At 36.9% G+C, this 24,785-nt stretch overlaps 1 protein-coding gene across 1 annotated transcript in view; it reads right to left on the bottom strand.

Annotated features, from left to right (window-relative positions):
* HPSE2 (heparanase 2 (inactive)) overlaps window positions 1–24,785 on the bottom strand; it is a 556,398-nt gene that overhangs the window by 201,015 nt on the left and 330,598 nt on the right. The window contains exon 6 of the mRNA XM_053692544.1: window positions 4,428–4,475. Coding sequence (XP_053548519.1) covers window positions 4,428–4,475 — 48 coding nt within the window. The remainder of the gene's footprint in view (window positions 1–4,427; window positions 4,476–24,785) is intronic.

The following is a 24,785-nucleotide window of genomic DNA, read 5'->3' as shown; positions in this document are numbered from 1 at the left end:
AAGTATGGGCCAGATAACAAAGGGCACCTTCCTTTTTTTTTTTTCTTTAAACTCTCAAAGTAAAAAATTAGCGTGGACGGATTTGCGCAGTCACTAATAAAATGTATTAACCCCTAATCCACCATCCCCCCACATCGCAAACACCTAATTAAAGTATTAACACCTAAACTGCCATCCCCCAACATCCCCAAAACTAAATAAACCTATTAACCCCTAAACTGCCATCCCCCCACATCGCAAACACTAAATAAAATTATTAACCCCTAAACCGCCATCCCCCACATCGCCAAAACTAAATAAAGATATTAACCCCTAAACCGCTATTCCCCCCACATCGCAAACACTAAATAAAATTATTAACCTCTAAACCTCCTTCCCCCACATTGCAACTACCTAGATTAAACTATTAACCCCTAAACCTAACACCCCCCTAACTTTAACATAATTAAAATACACCTAAATTAAAGTTACAATTACTAACTAACTACCTATTTAAAAATAAATACAAACTTACCTGTGAAATAAAATTAAAACCTAAGCCTAAACTAAATAAAAAGCCTAACATTACTAAAAATATAAAAACTAACATTACAAAAAAAAACCTGCAATTACAAAAAATTATTACTACTAAAATTACAAAAAATAAAAAACTACATTTACAAAAAATAACAAACAAAGTTATCTAAAATAATAAAAATTATTTCTATTCTAATACCCCCGTTTAAAAAAAAAAAAGCACACCCCAAAATAAAAAAAACTAAACTATAATAAACTACCAATAGCCCTTAAAAGGGCCTTTTGTAGGGCATTGCTCTAAAGTTAACAGCTATTTTGCCAATAAATTAAAACAAATACCCCCTAACATTACAAACCCCCAACCCCCCAAAATAAAAAAAAACCTAACTAAAAAAAAACCCTAATCTACACATTGCCCCAAAAAGGGCATTAATATGGGCATTCAGCTCTTTTACAGCCCTTTTACATAAAAAAAGCCCTGATTTTTTTTTTAAAAAAGACTCCAAAAATGTAAAAAAAACTAACACTAACCCCAAAATTTGTAATCACAATTGATGAAGTCCGGACATCCATCTTTTTCCCAGCGGCAAAACATCTTCATCAAGGCAGCTCCATCTTCATCCATCGCAGGACCAGCATCTTCTATCTTCTATCTTCATGGCGGAGGCGGAGCAGTCGTGGATGCGCAAAGGCAGAGCAGCGGCTGAGGTCCATCGGTCCGATGTGGAGGTCCTCTTCATGCGATCGACTGCTGCACACTGAAGATTGAATGCAAGGTACCCCTTTTATATTGGGGTACCCTTGAATTCCTATTGAAAAATTCAAATCAGCCAATAGGATGAGAGCTGGTTAAATCCTATTGGCTGTTCAAATCTCAAATGGCGTTTTAGTGGTTAATAGCTTTATTTAGTGTTTTATTTAGTGTTGGCGATGTAGGGGGTGACGGTTTAGAGGTTTAAAGCTTTATATAGTGTTGGCGACATACGGGGACCACGGTTTAGAGGTTAATAGGTTTATTTAGTGTTGGCGACGTGGGGGATGGCGGTTTTGGGGTTAAAAGATTTATTTAGTTTTGGCGATGTGGGGGGACAGCAGTTTAGGGGTTAATAGGTTTATTTTGTGTTTTATTTAGTGTTGGCGATGTGGGGGGACGGTAGTTTAGATTGGAACAAGGAAAAAATCTGAATATGAATAAGGAATGGATCTGAAAATTCAGAAACTGATTTATTCGTTTTCGGAATTTTTGCGCGATTTTAGTTATGGTGCCGATTCGGAAATTCGGATTCATCCAAATATCCGAATCAGCCAAAATTCGTCCGAAAACTACATTTGGCCGAAACGAATTGCACATGTTTAGTTGTTAGTACTACAATCTTTGCCAACTCATGAGCTCACCTAGGTTTGGCTTTCAACAAAGAATATCAAGAGTACAAAGCAAATTTGATGATAAAAGTAAATTAGAAAGTTTTTTTTAAAATTGCATGATCTATCTGAATCATGAAAAGTAAATTTTGACTTGACTATCCCTTTGAATTGCAAAAACTATACATGGAAGAAAATATAAGCTTTTACTATTAAGGGTAGATTTAGATTTTATAGGTCATCAATCCAACGCAGTATATAATTTCATATAAAAATTAGTTCTAAAGATATGACCACCAGGTAAAGATGCATGACAATACATTCTAAAATATCTCTCTTTTCTGTATGATGATACCCACAGACATATAATCATTTTAAACGGTAGGTAACCTTTGATGACTATTATTTTTCCTACCTTTGTATGGAGTGACTATGAGCAACTTAGGATCGCTGTGTATAAAGGAATATTCTGAAGATAGTAAATGTCTATCCATATCCAGTAAACAGAAACCATTGTCAGAGAAATATACATAATAGAATGCATGTCAAATACATCAGCATTATTAAACAATAAGGGCCAGATAAGAGTGGGGTTGTATTTAACACTCCCGCTCGAGCGCTAACTCCGCTAGAAGTAAGCTTTTTGCGTGCTTAGGGTAGCACTTGTATTACTTAATTACTATTAAGTTGAAAATAAACTGTTTTTGATCACGCTGTAACCCGATGCGTGTAAAAAGACGAACTTAGAATATCATGCCCATAGAAGTCAATGAAGCAAAAAAAAGTGGAAAAAACCCTAACACCCTACTCGCACACACAACTGGATATATATAGGAATATCCATTTATAAATACATAGAACATATTCCCCTTTGTGCAGAACATTGGAATGTAAAATATTTACAGTAAATACACACTATAACGCTTTATTAAATATAAATATTGCTTATTTTTTTTACATGTTTTCATCTACTTAACTGCAAAGGGCTCAAATGCACTTATATATATGTCTATATATGTATACATGTGTATTTAGGTGTTTCTATGTGTATATATGTCTGTAAATACATATATATATATATATATATATATATATACACACACACACATATAAATATATATGTACACACACACACACATATATATATATATATAATATATATATATATATATATATACTGTATATATAAACATATATCTATGCATACATATACATCTTTAGACATGTATATGTATGTATCTCAATGTTAAAGCCCTTTGCAGCCTGAGATCTCGTATCTTTGAACCCTTATAACATTTTTGTGCAATATTTTTTACAAAGTAATTTTATTAAATAGTGTCATTATGAGTGTACTTTGTAATGTATTTTTGATGTTTTTGTTTTACGAAACAGTTAACCAGAGCTCTGAGGATGCAGTATTCATTCTAGTGTAAATCTGATGCGTGCAAACAACCGTGATACACCCCTTTTTGCTCTCACATAACTATTAACACTCCACTTGTAATTTGGCCCTAAGTCAGATATACATCCTATATTTTAAAAGGCCAAGTATGTTTGTCCAACGCAGTCTTGCGCAGTAGAGACTGCACAAGGACAAACATACCTGGCCTTAACCGCAGGCGTGAGATAGCTTCAGGAAGCTCCAGCATTCTCAGATACCTAATCATTACAGATGGTGACTGTGTGTGTCACTGTCTGTAACAATCTTCGGCTGGTGCCGGCGGGAGGTGTGGGCATAGGCGGGTGGGCGGCCCAGCAGCGGAGGGGGGAGGGAAGGGGAGGTAGTGGGAGGGTCCTACGCTACAGAAATTATTTTTTTAAAGGAACAGGAAGGGATAGGGCAGCTAAAATACAGAAAGAGGTCTGGGGGTGTGGGGGGTATACTAAATGGAGAACGCGGGATGGGGGAGGTGGGGGAGCCACTACACTACAGAATTTATTAAAAAAATAATATTTTATATAAAGGGGTTTATAGGTACAGCTGCCAGTACCTAAGATGGTGGCAAAAGTTAGAGGGGAGAGGGTTAGAGAGCTGTTTGAGGGGGGGATCAGGGAAGTTGGAGGGTTAGGGGGATCCTACACTGCAGAAATATAAAGACATAGAGGGATAGAGATAGATGAAAAGAGATAGAGGGATAGGGATAGATGGATAGAGATAGAGATTGAGATAGAGTAATAAGGATATAGGATAGGATAGAGGGATTGGATAGAGGGATAGAAATAGAGAGATTGGATAGAGGGATAGAAATAGAGGGATAGGTATATTTCTTTCCTTAAAAATGTTGGCCTGTGTACACGGGCTTTAACACTATTACATATATATTGTCATAAGATAAATTGCATTTTATTTATTTTTTGTATCCCAGATAAATCACATCATAGATTCTTTATAAGTTAAATGCTAGGATATTTGACCCCTTCATAAAAAAAAGTTTATTGTGGTTAGTATAGGAAACTGATGTTTCAAATTAAAATCCCAGTGGTGGCATAAAGAATGTAAAACAATCCATACTATGAATAAAATGGTAAAGAAATGCAGGAATACCTACTGCTGCCAGGTAATCGCATCCACCGCTTTGCCAGCCACCTTCATGAAGCTGAAAGGAACCAAAGACAATTGTTAGTTAATTAAACAGACAAAAGTCAAAATTAAATTTTAATGATTCAGATAGAGAGTGTCATTTTAAGAAACTTTTAAATAAGCTTCTATTATCAACTTTACTTTCGCCTAGATTACGAGTTTTGTCGGTAAGGCTTTGCGGTGCTAACGAGCAGTTTTCCCTCACCGCTCACTTACAGACAACGCTGGTATTACGGGTTTTTACAAATCCGGCGTTAGCCGCAAAAAAGTGAGCGTAGAGCAAAATTCAGCTCCACATCTCACCTCAATACCAGTGCTGCTTACGTTAGTGGTAAGCAGGTAAAACGTGCTCGTGCACGATTTCCCCATAGGAATCAATGGGGGAGAGCCGGCAGAAAAAAAAAATAACACCTGCAAAAAAGCAGCGTAAAGCTCCTAACGCAGCCCCATTGATTCCTATGGGGAAATACATTTTATGTCTACACCTAACACCCTAACATGAACCCGAGTCTAAACACCACTAATCTTACACTTATTAACCCCTAATCTGCCGCCCCTGACATCGCCGACACCTGCATAACATTATTAACCCCTAATCTGCCTCTCCGGACACCGCCGCCGCCTACATTGTAGTTATGAACCCAAAATCTGCTGCCCCCAACATCGCCGAACCCTACATTATATTTATTAACCCCTAATCTGCCACCCCCAATGTCGCCGCAACCTACCTACACTTATTAACCCCTAATCTGCCGCTCACAAAGTCGCTGCCACTATATTAAAGTTATTAACCCCTAAACCTACGTCTAACCCTAACACCCCCCCAAACTTAAATATAATTTAAATAAATCTAAATAAAATTACTATCATTAACTACATTATTCCTTTTTAAAACTAAAACTGTCTTGAAGATGGAGCTGCTCCGCGCCGGATGGATGAAGATAGAGATGCCGCCTGGATGAAGACTTCTGCCCGTCTGGAGGACCTCTTCTGGCCGGCTTCAATGAAGACTTCGGCCCGGCTGGGTGAAGACTTCTCAAGGTAGGGTGATCTTCAAGGGGTTAGTGTTAGGTTTTATTAAAGGGGGATTGGGTGGGTTTTAGAGTAGGGTTGGGTGTGTGGGTGGTGGGTTTTAATGTTGGGGGGGTATTGTACTTTTTTTTACAGGTAATAGAGCTGATTACTTTGGGGCAATGCCCCGCAAAAGGCCCTTTAAAGGGCTATTTGTAATTTAGTATAGGGTAGGGCTTTTTTATTTTGGGGGGCCTTTTTATTTTATTAGGGGGATTAGATTAGGTGTAATTAGTTTAAAAAACTTGTAATTATTTTATTATTTTTTGTAATTTAGTGGGGGGGTTTCGTACTTTAGATATTTTTTTTAAATTGTATTTAATTGTATTTAGTTTAGGTAATTAATTTAATTATAGTGTAGTGTTAGGTGTAATTGTAACTTAGGTTAGGATTTTTTTTTACAGGTAAATTTGTCTTTATTTTAACTAGGTAGCTATTAAATAGTTAATAACTATTTAATAACTATTGTACCTAGTTAAAATAAATACAAACTTGCCTGTAAAATAAAAATAAACCCTAAGATAGCTACAAAGTAACTATTAGTTATATTGTAGCTAGCTTAGGGTTTATTTTACAGGTAAGAATTTAGTTTTAAATAGGAATAATTTTATTAATGTTAGTTATTTTATTTAGATTTATTTAAATTATATTTAAGTTAGGGGGTGTTAGGGTAAGGGTTAGACTTAGGTTTAGGGGTTAATACATTCAATATAGTTGCGGCGACGTTGGAGGCGGCAGATTAGGGGTTAATAATATTTAACTAGTGTTTGCGATGCGGGAGTGCAGTGGTTTAGGGGTTAATATATTTTTTTATAGCAGAGGAGATGTCCGGTTCGGCAGATTAGGGGTTAAAAAATATTTTTTATTGTTTGCGATGTGGGGGGGGTGGGGACTCGGTTTAGGGGTTCATAGGTAATTTATGGGTGTTAGTGTACTTTTTAGCACTTTAGTTAAGAGTTTTATGCTACAACGTTAGCCCATAAAAAGGAGAGGCTGTACCGCTCACTTTTTGGAAGACTCGTAATACCGGCGTTATGCAAGTCCCATTGAAAATATAGGATACGCAATTGACGTAAGTGGATTTGCGGTATTACCGAGTCTGGCCAAAAAAGTGAGCGGTACACCTGTCATTTCAAGACTCGTAATACCAGCGGGCGTTAAAAAGCAGAGTTGGAACCTCTCAACGCTGCTTTTTAAGGCTAACGCAAGACTCGTAATCTAGCTGTTTGTTTTCTTTGTATCCTATGTTGAAAAGAAGGTAGCCTCAGGAGCAGCAAGGAGCTAGCTGGTGATTGGTGCCTTTTGTCATTAGCTCATCAGATATGTTCAGCTACCTCCCAGTAGTGCATTGCTGCTCTGGAGCTAACTTTAAAGGGACAATCAACACCAGAATGTTTGTTGTTTAAAAAGATAGATAATCCCTTTATTACCCATTCCCCAGTTTTGCATAACCAACACAGTTATAATAATACATGTTTTACCTCTGTGATTACCTTGTATCTAAGCCTCTGAAAATTGCCCCCTTATTTTAGTTCTTTTGACAAACTTGCATTTTAGCCAATCAGTACTGACTCCTAGATAACTTCACGTGTGTAAGCTCAATTTTATCTATATGACGCACATGAACTAACGCCCTCTAGTGTTGAAAAACTGTCAAAATGCATTCAGATTAGAGGTGGCCTTCAAGGTCTAAGAAAGTAGCATATGAGCTTACCTAGGTTTAGCTTTCAACTAAGAACATCAAAAGAACAAAGCAAAATTGGTGACAAAAGTAAATTGAAAAGTTGTTTAAATTTACATGCCCTATTTGAATCATGAAAGCTTTTTTGGGACTTGACTGTCCCTTTAAATATGTATTTAGGGCTAGATTAAGAGTGGAGTGATATTTTTCTCTCCTGCTAGCGCCCTAACTAAGCTAGAAGTAAGCTTTTGACGCATGTCTGGTAGCACACAAGTGGAAAGGAAAATGTTTTCACACAAGCGATAAACCAATGTCAGTAAAAAGCTGAACTAGGTATAACACGCCATCGAAGGCAATCAATAAACGAAATTGCTTCCAGAAGCATATTTATCCTTTTGCGTCAGTGCGTAAACCTAATTACGACTTAGTGGAAACAAGCCTATGTTTGAGTGTTGCACTATTACACAAATAAATCCAGCACCATCAATAAGTGAATGACACTGTGTGCAGCCATATTTGGCATTATTTTAGTAAACAAATACTGAATCAAGAAATGTTGCCCATGTCTAGTGTTTAACCCCTTTGAAGGGTTTAAACACATAAGGGTTGATCCCAGTCCTTTAGAAAAATGTATCTAATGATTTTCTATAGAAAACCATCATTAAAAATCTATCAGGAAATTTGTAGATAAATAATTTGAAAATCTTTTCTAAAGGATTGTAATCAACTTCATAGATATGGACAAGTAACAGGGCAATTATAAAATTTTAGAACTTTTTGTTTTTGCACTTTTATGTCCTGTTAAGTAAACAAAAATACACATAGTAATAATTAGTTTTCACATTAAAGTATAGTCAACACAAGGTTTAGATGACAAAATAAAAAGTATAACAGTAAATGGTAATGCATTTTTTTTGGACTAGCAATATATTTAAAAAAGAGAGTGAATTATTGGAATTCCTTCAGTTTTTAAATTTTGTTTCCTAGTTTCAAGCTAGTTTTCATGACTATCAGGGCTGGATTGGCCTGCCGGTTTACCAGGAAAAATCTTGGTGGGCCCCTGTCTATTGGCAGATAGTGTGCAGCAGCAGCTGAGGGAGCATAGTGAGCTTGTCGAGGACACAGAGGCTACTAACCTTCTTAAACTCTGTGTGCTCGTGCTCCGCAAACAGAACTCAAGGTTAGTAGCACCGCTGTTAGGGGTGGGGGGAGATCGGCTGCTGCATTATGCAGGTATAGTCTTATACCAGGGGGTGGAGTTGGTTGGGCCAGTGGGGGGGGGGGGCGGGGGGCTGTAAACGGGGTGGGTCTGGGCCGGGCTGGTATATACAAATTTCCAGGGCCAATCTGATTTCTCAGTCCGGCCCTTATGAAAATGTTTTGTTTTTGCTTAAAAGCATTGCAAAATATCTAAATGAAAAGTAATGTATTAAAGGGGTTTAAAACAGCTATCTTGTTAACTAATAAAATAGCCATTGTTTTACAACTCCAGGACACAACCCATAAAACATCTTTTCAAAGTTGTTTTTTCTTACTTCCTTTGCCTAGCATGTAGGAATGTTGGGGTTCGGGGGCAAGTGGAATTACTATAATGTTTACAGTTAAATTACAGGAAAAGCAGGCAAATAAATAATGAAAGTACAATTCTTTGTTTTTTTAAGTATACATATATTCTTATGGGCTATTCAATTTTAAGTGTAATGGTCAAGGTTAAATTTCATTTTGGAGTGTTTCAGCTAAGTATAGCATTTGTAAATTCCATTTTCACTGTCATGAGTTGAACCCTCATAAAACACTAATGCTGTTGAAAAAAAAATATCTCCAGAAGATTTGGCTCTTTCCTAACTGGAGTCAAAAAAGCTCAATATTTGCTCAGATAATTAATCCCTAATGACAAAACATGTTCATGTTGGCTGCAAACAGCACTTGAGATATCACAAATGTCAGCATAGATAAATGTTTCAGCAGCCTTCTGTTATTTTGTTTGCTTGAGTCATATTCAGCAGAAGAAAGTAAGACTACATTTATATACAATATATAACACAAAATTAGTTATTATAAAGCTAAAACACTATTACCAATATATGTATTTAACACACTAGTAGCCCTAGGGGATACACAGCACCTCTATGCATTAGTGTAAAACTCCCAAACCTCAAAGGTGCCACTTACGCTAATTTGGAAGGTGGTGAATACACCAGTGTTTCTAAATACCATTCCTACAGATTTCTAGGGTAACATTAGGTGAGAACAGGTTAATATCTATGGTTCATTGAAAAATGAGTTACAAAGTTTGTAACAAAAAAGAGTGCTTTACCCCTTCAATTGTATAGGAGACATTCTCACTGATTAATACAGGAACGATTGTTTAACCATTCATACTTTATCTTTATTGGTTTAACAATTCAATCATACACGTTTAAAAACACTCTCTAGATATCAATATATAGCATACATGTTTAAAAACACTTAAACTCTCTAGATATTAATATATAGCATATGTTTGTGAATAATTCCTCTGAGAATCATGTATCTAGATGTGAAACATTGTAATTGGTTTGTATAATATTAAGCAGTCAGCTACCCACAGTATCTTTTGTAGCCGGCTATTAATAAATTCAGAAATAACATTGTAACAAGAGGACCTGTTAATATGTGGGATGTCAGATTACGAGATTAAAGCTATCTAGCTAATACTCTTTCTGTAATTAGTGTAAAAAATACTCTTTATGCATTAGTGTAAAACTCCCAATCCTCAAAGGTGCCACTTACGCTAATTTGGAAGGTGGTGAATACACCAGTGTTTCTAAATACCATTCCTACAGATTTCTAGGGTAACATTAGGTGAGAACAGGTTAATATCTATGGTTCATTGAAAAATGAGTTACAAAGTTTGTAACAAAAAAGAGTGCTTTACCCCTTCAATTGTATAGGAGACATTCTCACTGATTAATACAGGAACGATTGTTTAACCATTTATACTTTATCTTTATTGGTTTAACAATTCAATCATACACGTTTAAAAACACTCTCTAGATATCAATATATAGCATATGTTTGTGACTAATTCCTCTGAGAATCATGTATCTAGATGTGAAACATTGTAATTGGTTTGTATGATATTAAGCAGTCAGCTACCCACAGTATCTTTTGTAGCCAGCTATTAATAAATTCAGAAATAACATTGTAACAAGAGGACCTGTTAATATGTGGGATGTCAGATTACGAGATTAAAGCTATCTAGCTAATACTCTTTCTGTAATTATAAAGTCCATGCTTGCACAGTTAACTTTAGCACAGCTGTTCAGTGTAATAGATTCTGACTGCTTAAGCCCCTTCTATAGAGGGGGCTATAATGCAAACTTTGTTAAAAACATTCCAGGTTAGTACACACGGATAAAAACATGCCAGGTAGATGAACAGGAGCACAATGCAGATGCATTTCATGCGCTTGCGCACTTAGTCACTGCTTACCTGTGCTCCTGCTCATACACCTTTTTAAAGGCAACCATTTAAAGAGGTATCTTACTTATCAGTTAAAAATTCACTTCCTTTTATAACAACCCTCCGGTTTCTCCTACATTTGAGATACCTAAGGGAGAACTGATACGCATGAAAAGAAATTGTTCTACTGAGACTGAGTATCAGAGACAAACTAAAGAGGCTATAGAGAGGCTTAAAGAAAGAGAATATACTGAACAAGTCCTAAATGAGACAAAAGTCTATGCGGATAATATCTGCAGGGAAGATCTTCTTAAATATAAGAACAAAAATAAAAAAACAAGCAAATTTGGTAAACTGAAACCAAAGTTCATTACTGCATATAGCTTTGAATTTAAAAAGAAGAATCTTTACCTATTCTTTACACAGATCCTATCCTCAAAAAGATCATAGAAGAGGGCTGTGAATATATACCTAGAAAGGGAATGACCCTGGGGAATTATCTGTCGCCCTCAGACTTAAAACCGGAGGTTAATAAATGATGGTTACAGAAGTACAGAAGAAAAAGGGTTTTTGTAAGTACAGAAGACCGATCTGTAAGACTTGCGGTTTTGTATCTGGGGGTGACAAATTTAAATCTGCTGTCACCCAACATGAGCACAATGTTAATTTCTTTATCAACTGTGCCACTACACATGTAGTTTATTTGCTAATGTGTAAACTATGTAATAAACAGTACACAGGCAAAACCACCAGGCCCCTCAAAGAGAGATTCCTGGAACATTTACGTTCAATAGAAGATGACTTTTCTGACACTCCTGTAGCCAGGCATTTCAAAGCAGAACACAATGCAGACAATTCCACTCTTTCTGTACAGGGCATTGATTTTGTGCCTCACTGAAAAAGGGGAGGCAATAGAGAAATGACCCTTAGCAAAAGAGAAATCTTTTTGTATTTTCACACTACAATGCAGCTTTCCCTTAGGTCTGAATATGAAGCGTGACCTAGATTTATTTACATAAATATTTTATTTACATAAATAGTCTATACTGTACTTACATTCTTTCAATCTAGTGTGTAGAGACCCAAATATGTAATTTATGATTGTTTATCTTTTTTATCTCTCCATTACCAATTATACATGTATAATTAGTAGTACATATATATTCCTATATATATTGGTGGTTAAATTTAAGATATTGTTATAATTTTTCTTCATTTCTGTGCCGTGTAGCAAAAAATCATGGCCTTATATAGATGTAGTGTGTTGTCTAATTAATGTTCCCTTAAATGGACAGTCTACACCTAAAACAACCTCAAATCAGTCCGTGCACGAGTGTTATAGGGAAAGATCAGGACTCGAGAAGACAGGAGGAGAAGCTAATGGGAGGAGTTAAACGGCCATGTTTGAATCAAGGAATAAAAACTATTTTTCTGAAAAAGTGGGTAAGCGGATACACGAAAATAGGGATCCAGGGTATCAATAGAATTGTAATCATAAGATCGTAACTATTGGGTAACGTTGTTTTAGGTGTAGACTGTCCCTTTAATATTACGTGTATCAGAACACAAATAGCATTTAATAAGGGATTTAATTAAGCCTATATATTAAAATCTTTGTGAGTGTTCAGAAAGACAGTATGAAATAGTGAGGATATGAAATTGATACACTCATTCACACATTTGTATCTCAAATGTAGGAGAAACCGGAGGGTTGTTATAACAGGTAGTGAATTTTTAAACTGATAAGTAAGATATCTCTTTAAGTGGTTGCCTTAATAAAGGTGTATGAGCAGGAGCACAGGTAAGCAGTGACCAAGTGCGCAAGCGCATGAAACGCGTCTGCGTTGTGCTCCTGTTCATCTACCTGTCATGTTTTTATCCGTGTGTACTGACCTGGAATGTTTTTAACAAAGTTTGCATTAAAATTGGATTTTTATCTTATCCTGTGCTTCTCAGTGCGCTACTTCTTGTTGGGACTTATTTGCAAATATTATTGCAATCAACAATTATCATGGAGAGTAAGCAGTTAAAAATGAGAGTATATACTCTCTGAAGCCAGACCCCTGACACGTGCTTTGCTCACGCTTCATAGTAATGACCGTGTTAATTAGCGCTCCACTCGTAATCTGGCCCAATGTATGGAACATACACTTCCTGTAAGCTTCAATATAAATTAATTGTTAATGGGGGGGGGGTTTAATACAAACAAATAGTATTTAATAAAAATTAAGAATTGCTCTTTTCAATGCATGAAATGTTTTTTTTTGGTTTTTAGTTTTTATACATTAAGTACTGGAATACCCTGTTTCCATGAACTTTCTGTTACATTTTTAGATTTTGTCTTTTGGTACAGATTGCTGATTTTAAGAATATTTAACATATATTTTTTGCAAGAGAATAGCCAATGCTGATGCATTTCAAACTGAACACAACATAATTTGGCTACACTTCTGTACAGCATTGTATCCTTAAATAGACATTGCACTGTAAAAAAAATCTCCTTTTTAATGTGTTATCAATGATCCATATTACATGCAAGAGTGTATTACATTGTTTACAAGTAACTGCTTTACCTTTATTTTTTGCCTGTCAAAACCACCACCTATAATGAATATGTCAATACTGCAGTATTCTCTATAGAAAAGCTATTTAAACCAGCCTGCAGTACAAAGGGGTCGATTTATCAAGTTGCGGCATACAGTGACAAACATAAGCACCAGAACTCAGTATTGCACATGAGCGCTACTTTTGCGCTAGCGTGGAATCCCGCCCCCGGGAAGACCAGGGAGATTGCAATTTGCCACCTAAGAGGTGGTGAAAGGTTAGGAAAGCAGCGGTCTGATGATTGCTGCTTGTTAAATACAGACTGTAGGTTCTCATGTGAGAACCTACAGTTGAAAGGGTGTGAAGAGTTTGATAAATTGACCCCAAAGGCTCGATGATCTAAAGCTCTCTGGTTTAGTGACATTGGGGGATATTTATCAAGCTGTCAACCGCAAATACACCGGAATTCTGCAGCGTAATTTTTGCGAGCTTAAAAGCCTTCAGACTGGCAAATGTTGAAAATTGTGACGTAACATACGCAATTAGTTTAATTTAATTGTAGTATAATAGTTAGGGTAGGTTAATTAATAGTTTAAAAATAGTTTATTTTAATTCTACAGGTAAGTTTAAATTTATTTTAAGATAGGGATGTTGTAATTTTAATTTAAAGTTAGCGAGTTGTTAGGTTTAAGGGTTAATAGCTTAATTTATTTTACGGCAATGTGGGGGGCTGGCGGTTTAGGAGTTAATAGGTTTAGTTAGTGGTAATGATGTGGGAGGCCAGAGGTTTAGGGGTTAATACATTTATTTAGTGGCGGCGTGGTCCGGGAACAGCGGGATAGGGGTTAATAACTTTATTTAGGTTGCGGCGGGGTCCGGGAGCGGCGGGATAGGGGTTAATAACTTGATTTAAGTTGCGGCAGGGTCCGGGAGCGGCGGGAGAGGGGTTAATAACTTTTTAGTATAGTGGCGGCGTTTAGTGACAGGGTATAAATAAAGTTGGTAAAAAGCCGAATAGACGCGAGATCGATGACTGCTAGTTAACAACAGTCCGATGCTCATCACCCCGTACTTGGTGCGCGTCTTTTTGCCGGCTTTTTTTATAAATATGGAGAGCATATTGAAATGCATGGCCGCGATGTTAGGCAATGTTAGGCGAGCGTATTGATGCCGTTGAATGCAACACAGTTGACGGCTTGATAGATATCCCCATTATCTAAGAAGTCTCATCAATACTTTGAGGAATTTTAGAAAGACATATTTTAGCTTTAGAATTGTTTATATCACACAGCAGAATTCTCGAAAGTTAATTCTTTCCAAAATAATGCTAAAAAAATGTTCCCAATGATTTTGCGGGATTTCTCTCCATGCCAACAGGTTTTTGATTATCAGGCACTAAGTATTGGCCTTGCGAGTAGAGAGACAAATAATATATGGAGCCCTTTGCATATATAGAGAGAGATAAGAGCAGCAGGTGATAGGCAGATAATCTCGTCCTGAAGAACTAGCCTATTATTTCATGTTTGCGATAACAATTAGTTGTGTTTTCAAAATAAAAAACAGATTCTTCATAAAGACAAACATAAAGGATCAATTGCCATATATTTATAACTGCAGCTGGTATAATATGTAATTCAGAACACATTAGGGATACATCAAATTTACAGTACAAGGTCCCTTTAATGCATCTTTTCATTATCATGGGAACTAATTCAATACACAAATAATCCTTTCTATTTACATCAATTAGCATGTATTGATGTAAAGTCAAACTGCTTCACAAAATACAAGCAAGTGATATAGAAAACCTCCCCTCTCTTGCTCTGTAAAGGGGTAATTACCTATTGTCATTTCTTCTCCTTATGTCATTCTCAAAGTACAACTCACTGAGGGCCTGATCCTCAAAAACTCACCAGCATGAAGAGAAACCATTGGGTTATTTTATTGAGCATTATACTGTAAAGTAAGTGTCTCTTCTTCATATAAATAATATTAGTGAACTCCTTATAATGAGAGACACAGTTCCCAATTTAAAAAAATGTCTTTAAGACATTTCCTAAAGGACCTTGTAATATTGACAAAGCATCTTATAGAATCTTGCCAGGCCAGAGAGTTTTAGTAAATAGGTCCCAAAAGAGAAACTATTCCTTAATATGGAAAGCAGAAACCTCACCATTAACTATCACATGGTATAAAAGGGTGCTCAAAACTTACAAACTGCAGACAGGGACGTAACTACAGGGGTCTCAACTGTGTTTATTGGGACTGGGTCCACACCTCTAGAGGCCTATCTGAGCCTGCAGTCAATAGTGGCATTGCTGCAGGGATCCTGGTGGGGTCCGAGCTCCACATGTCCCTCTGTGGACCCCCTGATAAAGGGCTCACAGTTTAAAGAAAAAGTATTTTCCAATATGGTGGCAACATTTCCAAGATGGCTGTCACAGTGTTATTGTACAGAAAACCCTGCCACCATATCTGTACATATAAAGCAGACCAAGTGCACATGCTCTAGCATAAACTAACTAAGAAAGAAGAATGACTCCTATATGGATGCCAGCTCAGCTTCTGTAAACAGCCAGAAATTAAATTGTTGAAATTGGTTACCAACAACTTTGACCTGGGGTCCAATGAGATCTAGCTACGACTCTGGCTTCAGCTATACAACTTGACCCAATGGGGCCCAATTATCAAGCTCCGAATGGAGCTTGATGCCCCTGTTTCCGTGCGAGCCTTCAGGCTTGCCGAAAACAGCAGTTATGAAGCAGCGGTCTAAAGACTGCTTCTCCATAACTTGTCCACCTGGTCTGAGGCTGCGGACATCAATCTGCCCGATCCTATACGATCGGGCTGATTGACACCCCCTGCTAGCGACCGATTGGCTGCGAATCTGCAGGGGACGGCATTCTACAAGCAGTTCACAATTTATCGATGGGTGGTGGACATGATACGCCACATCTTTCATAAATCACCCTAATGTGTTCTGTGTCAACAAATCACTCTCACCTTATTGGTTATTACATTAAAATATCTACTATTTGGATTTTGCATATGTCATGTCATCTATAAATGGTTATACACCAGAAAAAATATTTTTTAGATCAAAACTGAAGGATTGGGTAACATAGGGGTATGATGTGCCTCAAAGGTAAGAAAGATCCAAAATGGCAAGCAAATGTATTTTTGGATTAACTCATAACTTTATTGACAATACTAACTGGTTTATTTCTTTGACAATCACAATCCAGTTTTTTATTTGTATTTCAACAGTGCAAAACTAGCCTTTCTAACAAGTTTTTTAGAATTCTAAAACAATTTGGATTAGTTCTATCATGTTGCACATGTAAACATGTACAATACACTCTATACATGACATTTTAGATGTATATATGAATACATGGTTTAGGGGATAATCCATCTCAAGTGGTCCAAGATAGGTTGCGTGATCATTTTTAATTTTTCCTATTACCTTTATGTATTGGCATTGCAAAACCACCAGTTTTTTCATTTTAATTTAACTTGTTTTAACCATGGCAGCCATCTTTGTGTCATGGCACACAACAACCAATTTTGGTTATACAGATGTCTATGGAAACCTCAATATCTCAGCTCAGGATGGTCCTAGTCCCTTGCAACAAAAAATGATTATTAGATCCCATTACAAGGTACATGTACATATATAAATATTTTGCACATTCTTGATCCTTAGACTTAGAACTTTAAGGGGCACTGAACCCAATTATTTTCTTTTGTGATTCAGATAGAGCATGCAATTTTAAGCACCTTTCTAATTTACTCCTATTAGCAAATGTTCTTTATTCACTTGGTATCTTTCATTTTTGTGAACAACCTGGGTTGTTCTTGCTGATTAGTGGATAAATTAATCCACCAATAAACAAGTGCTGTCCAGGGTTCTGGACATTCTTTTTTCAAATAAAGATAGCAAGAGAACGAAGAAAAATTAATAATAGGAGTAAATTAGAAAGTTGCTTAAAATTGCATGCTCTATCTGAAAACATTTGGGTTCAGTATCCCTTTAAGTCCTAATGTAATGATGTAATGATGAAAATCGCTGAAAGTTGCACTTTAGGGTCAATTGATAAAGGAAAGGGTTTGAGTCTCAGTCCTACATTTCTTTTCTAAGATATGGAGAGTACACAGCGTCATTCAATAACTAGTGGGAATATCACTCCTGGCCAGCAGGAGGCAAAGAGCACCACAGGAAAGCTGTTAAGTGTCACTCCCCTACCCATAATCCTCAGTCATTCTCTTTGCATCTGTCAATGGAGGAGGTGAAGTTTGGTGTCTGAAGAAATAAATTCCTTTTTTGGGAACTTTTCACTGCAAGCAAGGATTTTGGTTTATGTAAGTCAACTTCAATCTCTTCAGTACAGTAGTGGTAGCTTTTAAGCAGTTACGAAGTTGTGAGGTAGTCCTTGCTTTGTTTCTTAACACATTGCTTCACATGGTACAACAAGCCAGAGTTGGTTACTCTGTTCTTTCTTTTTTCTACAGGTTTCTGTAAGGAGTGTGTGTCCTTTCACGCCTTGTGAGCTGTGTTCCTGCTGGACAGCTAGACTGCAGGTAAGTGCTTTTGTCTTTTAGGTCTTGGAGACTTGCACTTCAGAAGAATATGTCATATGCAGTAGATGGGGACATTTTTAAAATCCTTTATACAGGATTTTCTTTGGCAGTGGGCAGGCACATTATGTATGTTGAGACTAGGGCCTCTAGTTATCAAGCCGTCAACCTCAAATACGTTGAAATTCCGCAGCATATTGGTGGCGAGGCTGATTCGCCTAAGTTATCAAGCCCTACACACCGGCAAAAGTAGAATTTAGTGACGTAAGTTTCGATCCGCCGGACTCAGTCCGACACAGATCGATTCTTATGTCACTCCAGATGTTCCGAAAGCAAGTTCGGCACAATCTGACTACTTTTGGGAGTTATCAAAAAACTAGCAGGTACGCTCGGCTACTAAATACTTACCTATAAAATAAACCCTAATATAGCTACAATATTACTAATAATTATACTGTAGCTATTTTAGGATTTATTTTTATTTTACAGGCAAATTTAAATTTATTTTAACTAGGTACAATAACTATTAAATAGTTATTAACTATTTAATAGCTACCTAGATAAAATAAATTCAAATTTACCTGTAAAATAAAAACTAACCTAAGTTTCAATTACACCTAACACTGCACTATCATTAAATAAATTATTCCTATTTAAAACTAAATACTTACCTGTAAAATAAACCCTAAGATAGCTACAATGTAATTAATAATTAAATTGTAGCTATCTTAGGATTTATATTTATTTTACAGGTAACTTTGTATTTATTTTAACTAGGTACAATAGTTATTAAATAGTTATTAACTACTTAATAACGACCTAGCTAAAAGAAATACAAAATTACCTGTAAAATAAATCCTAACCTAAGTTACAATTAAACCTAACACTAAACTATCATTAAATTAATTAAATTAATTAACTACAAATACCTACAATTAAATACAATTAAATAAACTAACTAAAGTACAAAAAATAAAAAAAAATAAGTTACAAAAAATAAAAAAATATTACAAGATTTTAAGCTAATTACACCTAATCTAAGCCCCCTAATAAAATAACAAAGCCGCCCAAAATAAAAAAATGCCCTATCCTATTCTACATTACAAAAGTTAACAGCTCTATTACCAGCCCTTATAAGGGCCTTTTGTGGGGCATGCCCCAAAGTAATCAGCTCTTTTGCATGTTAAAAAAAATACAACCCACCCCAACATTAAAACCCACCACCCACATACCCCTACTCTAACCCACCCAAACCCCCCTTAAAAAAACCCTAACATTAACCCCCTGAAGATCTCCCTACCTTGAGTCGCCTTCAGCCAGCCGACCACTGAAGGAACAGAAGAGGACATCCGCAGCGGCCGAAGTCATCATCCAAGGGGCGCTGAATAGGTATTCCATCCAATAGAAGTCTTCATCCATGCAGCGTCTTCAATATTCATCCATCCGGAGCGGAGCAAAGCCTTCTTCAAACGAGCCGACGCGGAGCCATCCTCTTCCAACGACGCCTACCCGACGAATAGATATTCCTTTAAGTGACGTCATCCAAGATGGCGTCCCTCTAATTCCGATTGGCTGATAGGATTCTATCAGCCAATCGGAATCAAGGTAGGAAAAATCTGATTGGCTGATGCAATCAGCCAATCAGATTCAAGTTCAATCCAATTAGCTGATCCAATCAGCCAATCAGATTGAGCTTGTATTCTATTGGCTGTTCCGATCAGCCAATAGAATGCAAGCTCAATCTGATTGGCTGATTGCATCAGCCAATCAGATTTCTCCTACCTTAATTCCGATTGGCTGATAGAATCCTATCAGCCAATCAGAATTCGAGGGACGCCATCTTGGATGACGTCACTTTAAGGAACATCCATTCGTCGGGTAGGCGTTGTTGGAAGAGGATGGCTCCGCGACAGGTCGTTTGAAGAAGGCTCCGCTCTGGATGGATGAAGATTGAAGACGCTGCATGGATGAAGACTTCTATTGGATGGAAGACCTCTTCAGCGCCCCTTGGATGATGACTTCGGCCACTGCAGATGTCCTCTTCTGTTCCATTGGTGGTCGGCTGGCTGAAGACAACTCAAGGTAGGGAGATCTTCAGGGGGTTAGTGTTAGGTTTTTTTAAGGGGGGTGTGGGTGGGTTAGAGGAGGGGTATGTGGGTGGTGGGTTTTAATGTTGGGGGGTTGTATTTTTTTTAACATGCAAAAGAGCTGATTACTTTGGGGCATGCCCCGCAAAAGGCCCTTTTAAGGGCTGGTAATAGAGCTGTTAAATTTTTTAATGTAGAATAGGGTAGGGCATTTTTTTATTTTGGGGGGCTTTGTAATATTTTATTAGGGGGCTTAGATTAGGCGTAATTAGCTTAAAAATCTTGTAATATTTTTTTATTTTTTGTAACTTAGTTTTTTTTTATTTTTTGTACTTTAGTTAGTTTATTTAATTGTATTTAATTGTAGCTACTTGTAGTTAATTAATTTAATTTATTTAATTTTAGTGTAGTGTTAGGTTTAATTGTAACTTAGGTTAGGATTTATTTCACAGCTAATTTTGTATTTCTTTTAGCTAGGTAGTTATTATATAGTTAATAACTATTTAATAGCTATTGTACCTAGTTATAATAAATACTAATGCCTAGATTTAGAGTTCTGCGGTAGCCGTCAAAAGCAGCGTTAAGGGGTCCTAACACTGCTTTTTACCGCCCTCTGGTATTTAGAGTCAGCCAGGAAAGGGTCTAACGCTCACTTCCAAGCCGCGACTTTTCCATACCGCAGATCCCCTTACGCCAATTGCGTATCTTATCTTTTCAATGTGATCTTCCTAACACCGGTATTTAGAGTCTTGGCTGAAGTGAGCATTAGACCCTCTACCTACAAGACCCCAGCCGCAGAAAAAAGTCAGCAGTTAAGAGCTTTATGGACTAATGCCGGTTTATAAAGCTCTTAACTACTGTGCTCTAAAGTACACTAACACCTATAAACTACCTATGTACCCGTAAACCGAGGCCCCCCCCCATCACCGCCACTGTAATAAAAAAATGTAACCCCTAATCTGCCGACCGCACATCGCCGCCACCTACATTATCCCTATGTACCCCTAATATGCTGCCCCTAACATCGCTGACCCCTATATTATATTTATTAACCCCCAATCTGCCCCCCCAACGTCGCCGCTACCTAACTACACTTATTAACCCCTAATCTGCCGACCGGACCTCGCCGCCACTCTAATAAATGTATTAACCCCTAAACCGCCGCACTCCCGCCTCGCAAACCCTATAATAAATAGTATTAACCCCTAATCTGCCCTCCCTAACATCGCCGCCACCTTACTTCAAGTATTAACCCCTAATCTGCCGACCGGACCTCGCCGCACTACTATAATAAATGTATTAACCCCTAAAGCTAAGTCTAACCCTAACCCTAACAAATCCCTAAGTTAAATATAATTTTATTCTAATGAAATAAATTAAATACTATTAACTAAAGTATTCCTATTTAAAACTAAATACTTACCTGTAAAATAAACCCTAATATAGCTACAATATAACGAATAATTTTTTTTTTTTTTTTTATTTATTATTTTTATTATTTTTAGGTAAATAAGAAACAATGGCACAACTGTACAATAATAGAAGTTCAAGATTTTAGAACTTAATATTAAGTTAATAATGCTATGATATTTTAAGAAGTCATTACATAGTAACTGTGATTACCGCTAGATTTAATTACTGTTTTTGTCTCCCCTATTTAAGAGAGAAAATATTGTTTAATTTTACAAACTGATACAATGAGTAATATGTTTTTTGTTCTTCTTTGTGCTATGTATAAGGAATTTTGTGTATTCTTGACAAATATTTGTTTAATGAAATGTACTTTGTGCTTGGAGATAAATAAAAAAAATAAAAAAAAAATATTGTAGCTATTTTAGGATTTATATTTATTTTACAGGCAACTTTGTATTTATTTTAACTAGGTACAATAACTATTAAATAGTTATTTACTATTTAATAGTTACCTAGTTAAAATAATTACAAAATTACCTGTAAAATAAATCCTAACCTAAGTTACAATTAAACCTAACACTACACTATCAATAAATAAATTAAATCAATTAACTCCAAGTACCTACAATTAAATAAACTAAACTAAATTAAAAAAAAAAAAAACACTAAATTACAAAAAATAAAAAAGTTTACAAGAATTTTAAGGTAATTACACCTACTCTAAGCCCCTTAATAAAATAACAAAGCCCCCAAAATAAAAAAATACACTACCCTAATCTAAATTAAAAAAGTTAACAGCTCTATTACCTTACCAGCCCTTAAAAGGGCTTTTTGCGGGGCATGCCCCAAAGAAATCAGCTCTTTGCCTGTAAAAAAAACACAATACCACCCCCCAACATTACAACCCAACACCTACATACCCCTACTCTAACCCAAACCCCCCTTAAATAAACCTAACACTACCCCCCTGAAGATCTCCCTACCTTGAGTCGTCTTCACCCAGCCGAGCATCGATGGACCAAAAGAAGACATCCGGAGAGGCAGAAGTCTTTATCCTATCCGGGCAGAAGAGGACATCCGGACCGGTAGACATCTTCATCCAAGCGGCATCTTCTATCTTCATCCATCCGGAGCGGAGCGGAGCCATCTTCTTCCAGCCGATCGCAAATCCATCCTCTTCTACCAACGCCTACTCGCCGAATGAAGGTTCCTTTAAATTACATCATTCAAGATGGCGTCCCTCGAATTCCGATTGGCTGATAGGAATTAAGGTAGGAAAAATCAGCCAATCAGATTGAGCTTGCATTCTATTGGCTGATCAGAACAGCCAATAGAATGCGAGCTCAATCTGATTGGCTGATTGGATCAGCCAATCCGATTGAACTTGATTCTGATTGGCTGATTGCATCAGCCAATCAGATTTTTCCTACCTTAATTCCGATTGGCTGATAGAATCCTATCAGCCAATCGGAATTCGAGGGACGCCATCTTGGATGACGTCATTTAAAGATTTAAAGGAACCTTCATTCAGTGAGTAGGCGTCGGTAGAAGAGGATGGATCCACGTCGGCTGGAAGAAGATGGCTCCGCTCCGCTCCGTATGGATGAAGATAGAAGATGCCACTTGGATGAAGATGTCTAGCGGTCCGGATGTCCTCTTCTGCCCAGATAGGATGAAGACTTCTGCCTCTCCGGATGTCTTCTTTTGGTCCATCGGTGCTCGGCTGGGTGAAGACGACTCAAGGTAGGGAGATCTTCAGGGGGGTAGTGTTAGGTTTATTTAAGGGGGGTTTGGGTTAGAGTAGGGGTATGTGGGTGGTGGGTTGTAATGTTGGGGGGTGGTATTATGTTTTTTTTACAGGCAAAAGAGCTGATTTCTTTGGGGCATGCCCCACAAAAAGCCCTTTTAAGGGCTGGTAAGGTAATAGAGCTGTTAAATTTTTTAATTTAGATTAGGGTAAGGAATTTTTTTTATTTTGGGGGGCTTTGTTATTTTATTAGGGGGCTTAGAGTAGTTGTAATTAGCTTAAAATTCTTGTAAACTTTTTTTATTTTTTGTAATTTAGTTTAGTTTATTTAATTGTAGGTACTTGTAGTTAATTGATTTAATTTATTTATTGATAGTGTAGTGTTAGGTTTAATTGCAACTTAGGTTAGGATTTATTTTACAGGTAATTTTGTAATTATTTTAACTAGGTAGCTATTAAATAGTAAATAACTATTTAATAGCTATTGTACCTAGTTAAAATAAATACAAAGTTACCTGTAAAATAAATATAAATCCTAAAATAGCTACAATATAATTATTCGTTATATTGTAGCTATATTAGGGTATATTTTACAGGTAAGTATTTAGTTTTAAATAGGAATACTTTTGTTAATAATATTTAATTTATTTTGTTAGAATAAAATTATATTTAACATAGTGGGGTGTTAGGGTTAGGGTTAGACTTAGCTTTAGGGGTTAATACATTTATTATAGTAGCGGTGAGGTCCGGTCGGCAGATTAGGGGTTAATACTTGAAGTTAGGTGGCGGCGATGTTAGGGAGGGCAGATTAGGGGTTAATACTATTTATTATAGGGTTTGCGTGGTGGGAGTGAGGCGGTTTAGTGGTTAATACATTTATTAGAGTAGCGGCGAGCTCCGGTAGGCAGATTAGGGGTTAATAAGTGTAGGTAGGTGGCGGCGACGTTGGGGGGCGGCAGATTAGGGGTTAATAAATATAATATAGGGGTCGACGGTGTTAGGGGCAGCAGATTAGGGGTACATAGGGATAATGTAGGTTGCGGCGGTTTACGGAGCGGCAGATTAGGGGTTAATTGTGTAATGCAGGTGTCAGCGATAGCGGGGGCAGCAGATTAGGGGTTAATAAGTGTAAAGTTAGGGGTCTTTAGACTCTGGGTTCATGTTAGGGTGTTAGGTGCAAACTTAGAAACCGTTTCCCCATAGGAAACAATGGGGCTGCGTTAGGAGCTGAAAGCTGCTTTTTTGCAGGTGTTAGTTTTTTTTGCAGCCCAAACTGCCCCATTGTTTCCTATGGGGGAATTGTGCACAAGCACGTTTTTCCAGCTAGCTGCTACCGTAAGCAACGCTGGTATTGAGAGTTGAAGTGGCGGTAAATATGCCTGTACACTCCCTTTTTGGAGCCTAACGCAGCCCTTCAGAGAACTCTAAATACCAGCATTGTTTAGAAGCAGCGCTAGAAAAAAAACACGCGTAGCTAACGCACCCCTTTGGCCGCAAAACTCTAAATCTAGGTGAAAGTTACCTGTAAAATAAATATAAATCCTAAGATGGCTACAATGTAATTATTAATTACATTGTAGCTATCTTAGGGTTTATTTTACAGGTAAGTATTTAGTTTTAAATAGGAATAATTTATTTAATGATAGTGTAGTGTTAGGTGTAATTGTAATTTAGGTTAGTTTTTATGTTACAGGTAAATTTGACTTTATTTTATCTAGGTAGCTATTAAATAGTTAATAACTATTTAATAGCTATTGTACC

The sequence above is a fragment of the Bombina bombina genome, chromosome 9 (assembly GCF_027579735.1).
Source record: "Bombina bombina isolate aBomBom1 chromosome 9, aBomBom1.pri, whole genome shotgun sequence".
Lineage (NCBI taxonomy): Eukaryota > Metazoa > Chordata > Amphibia > Anura > Bombinatoridae > Bombina > Bombina bombina.
This window is presented reverse-complemented; position numbering and strand designations above follow the sequence as displayed.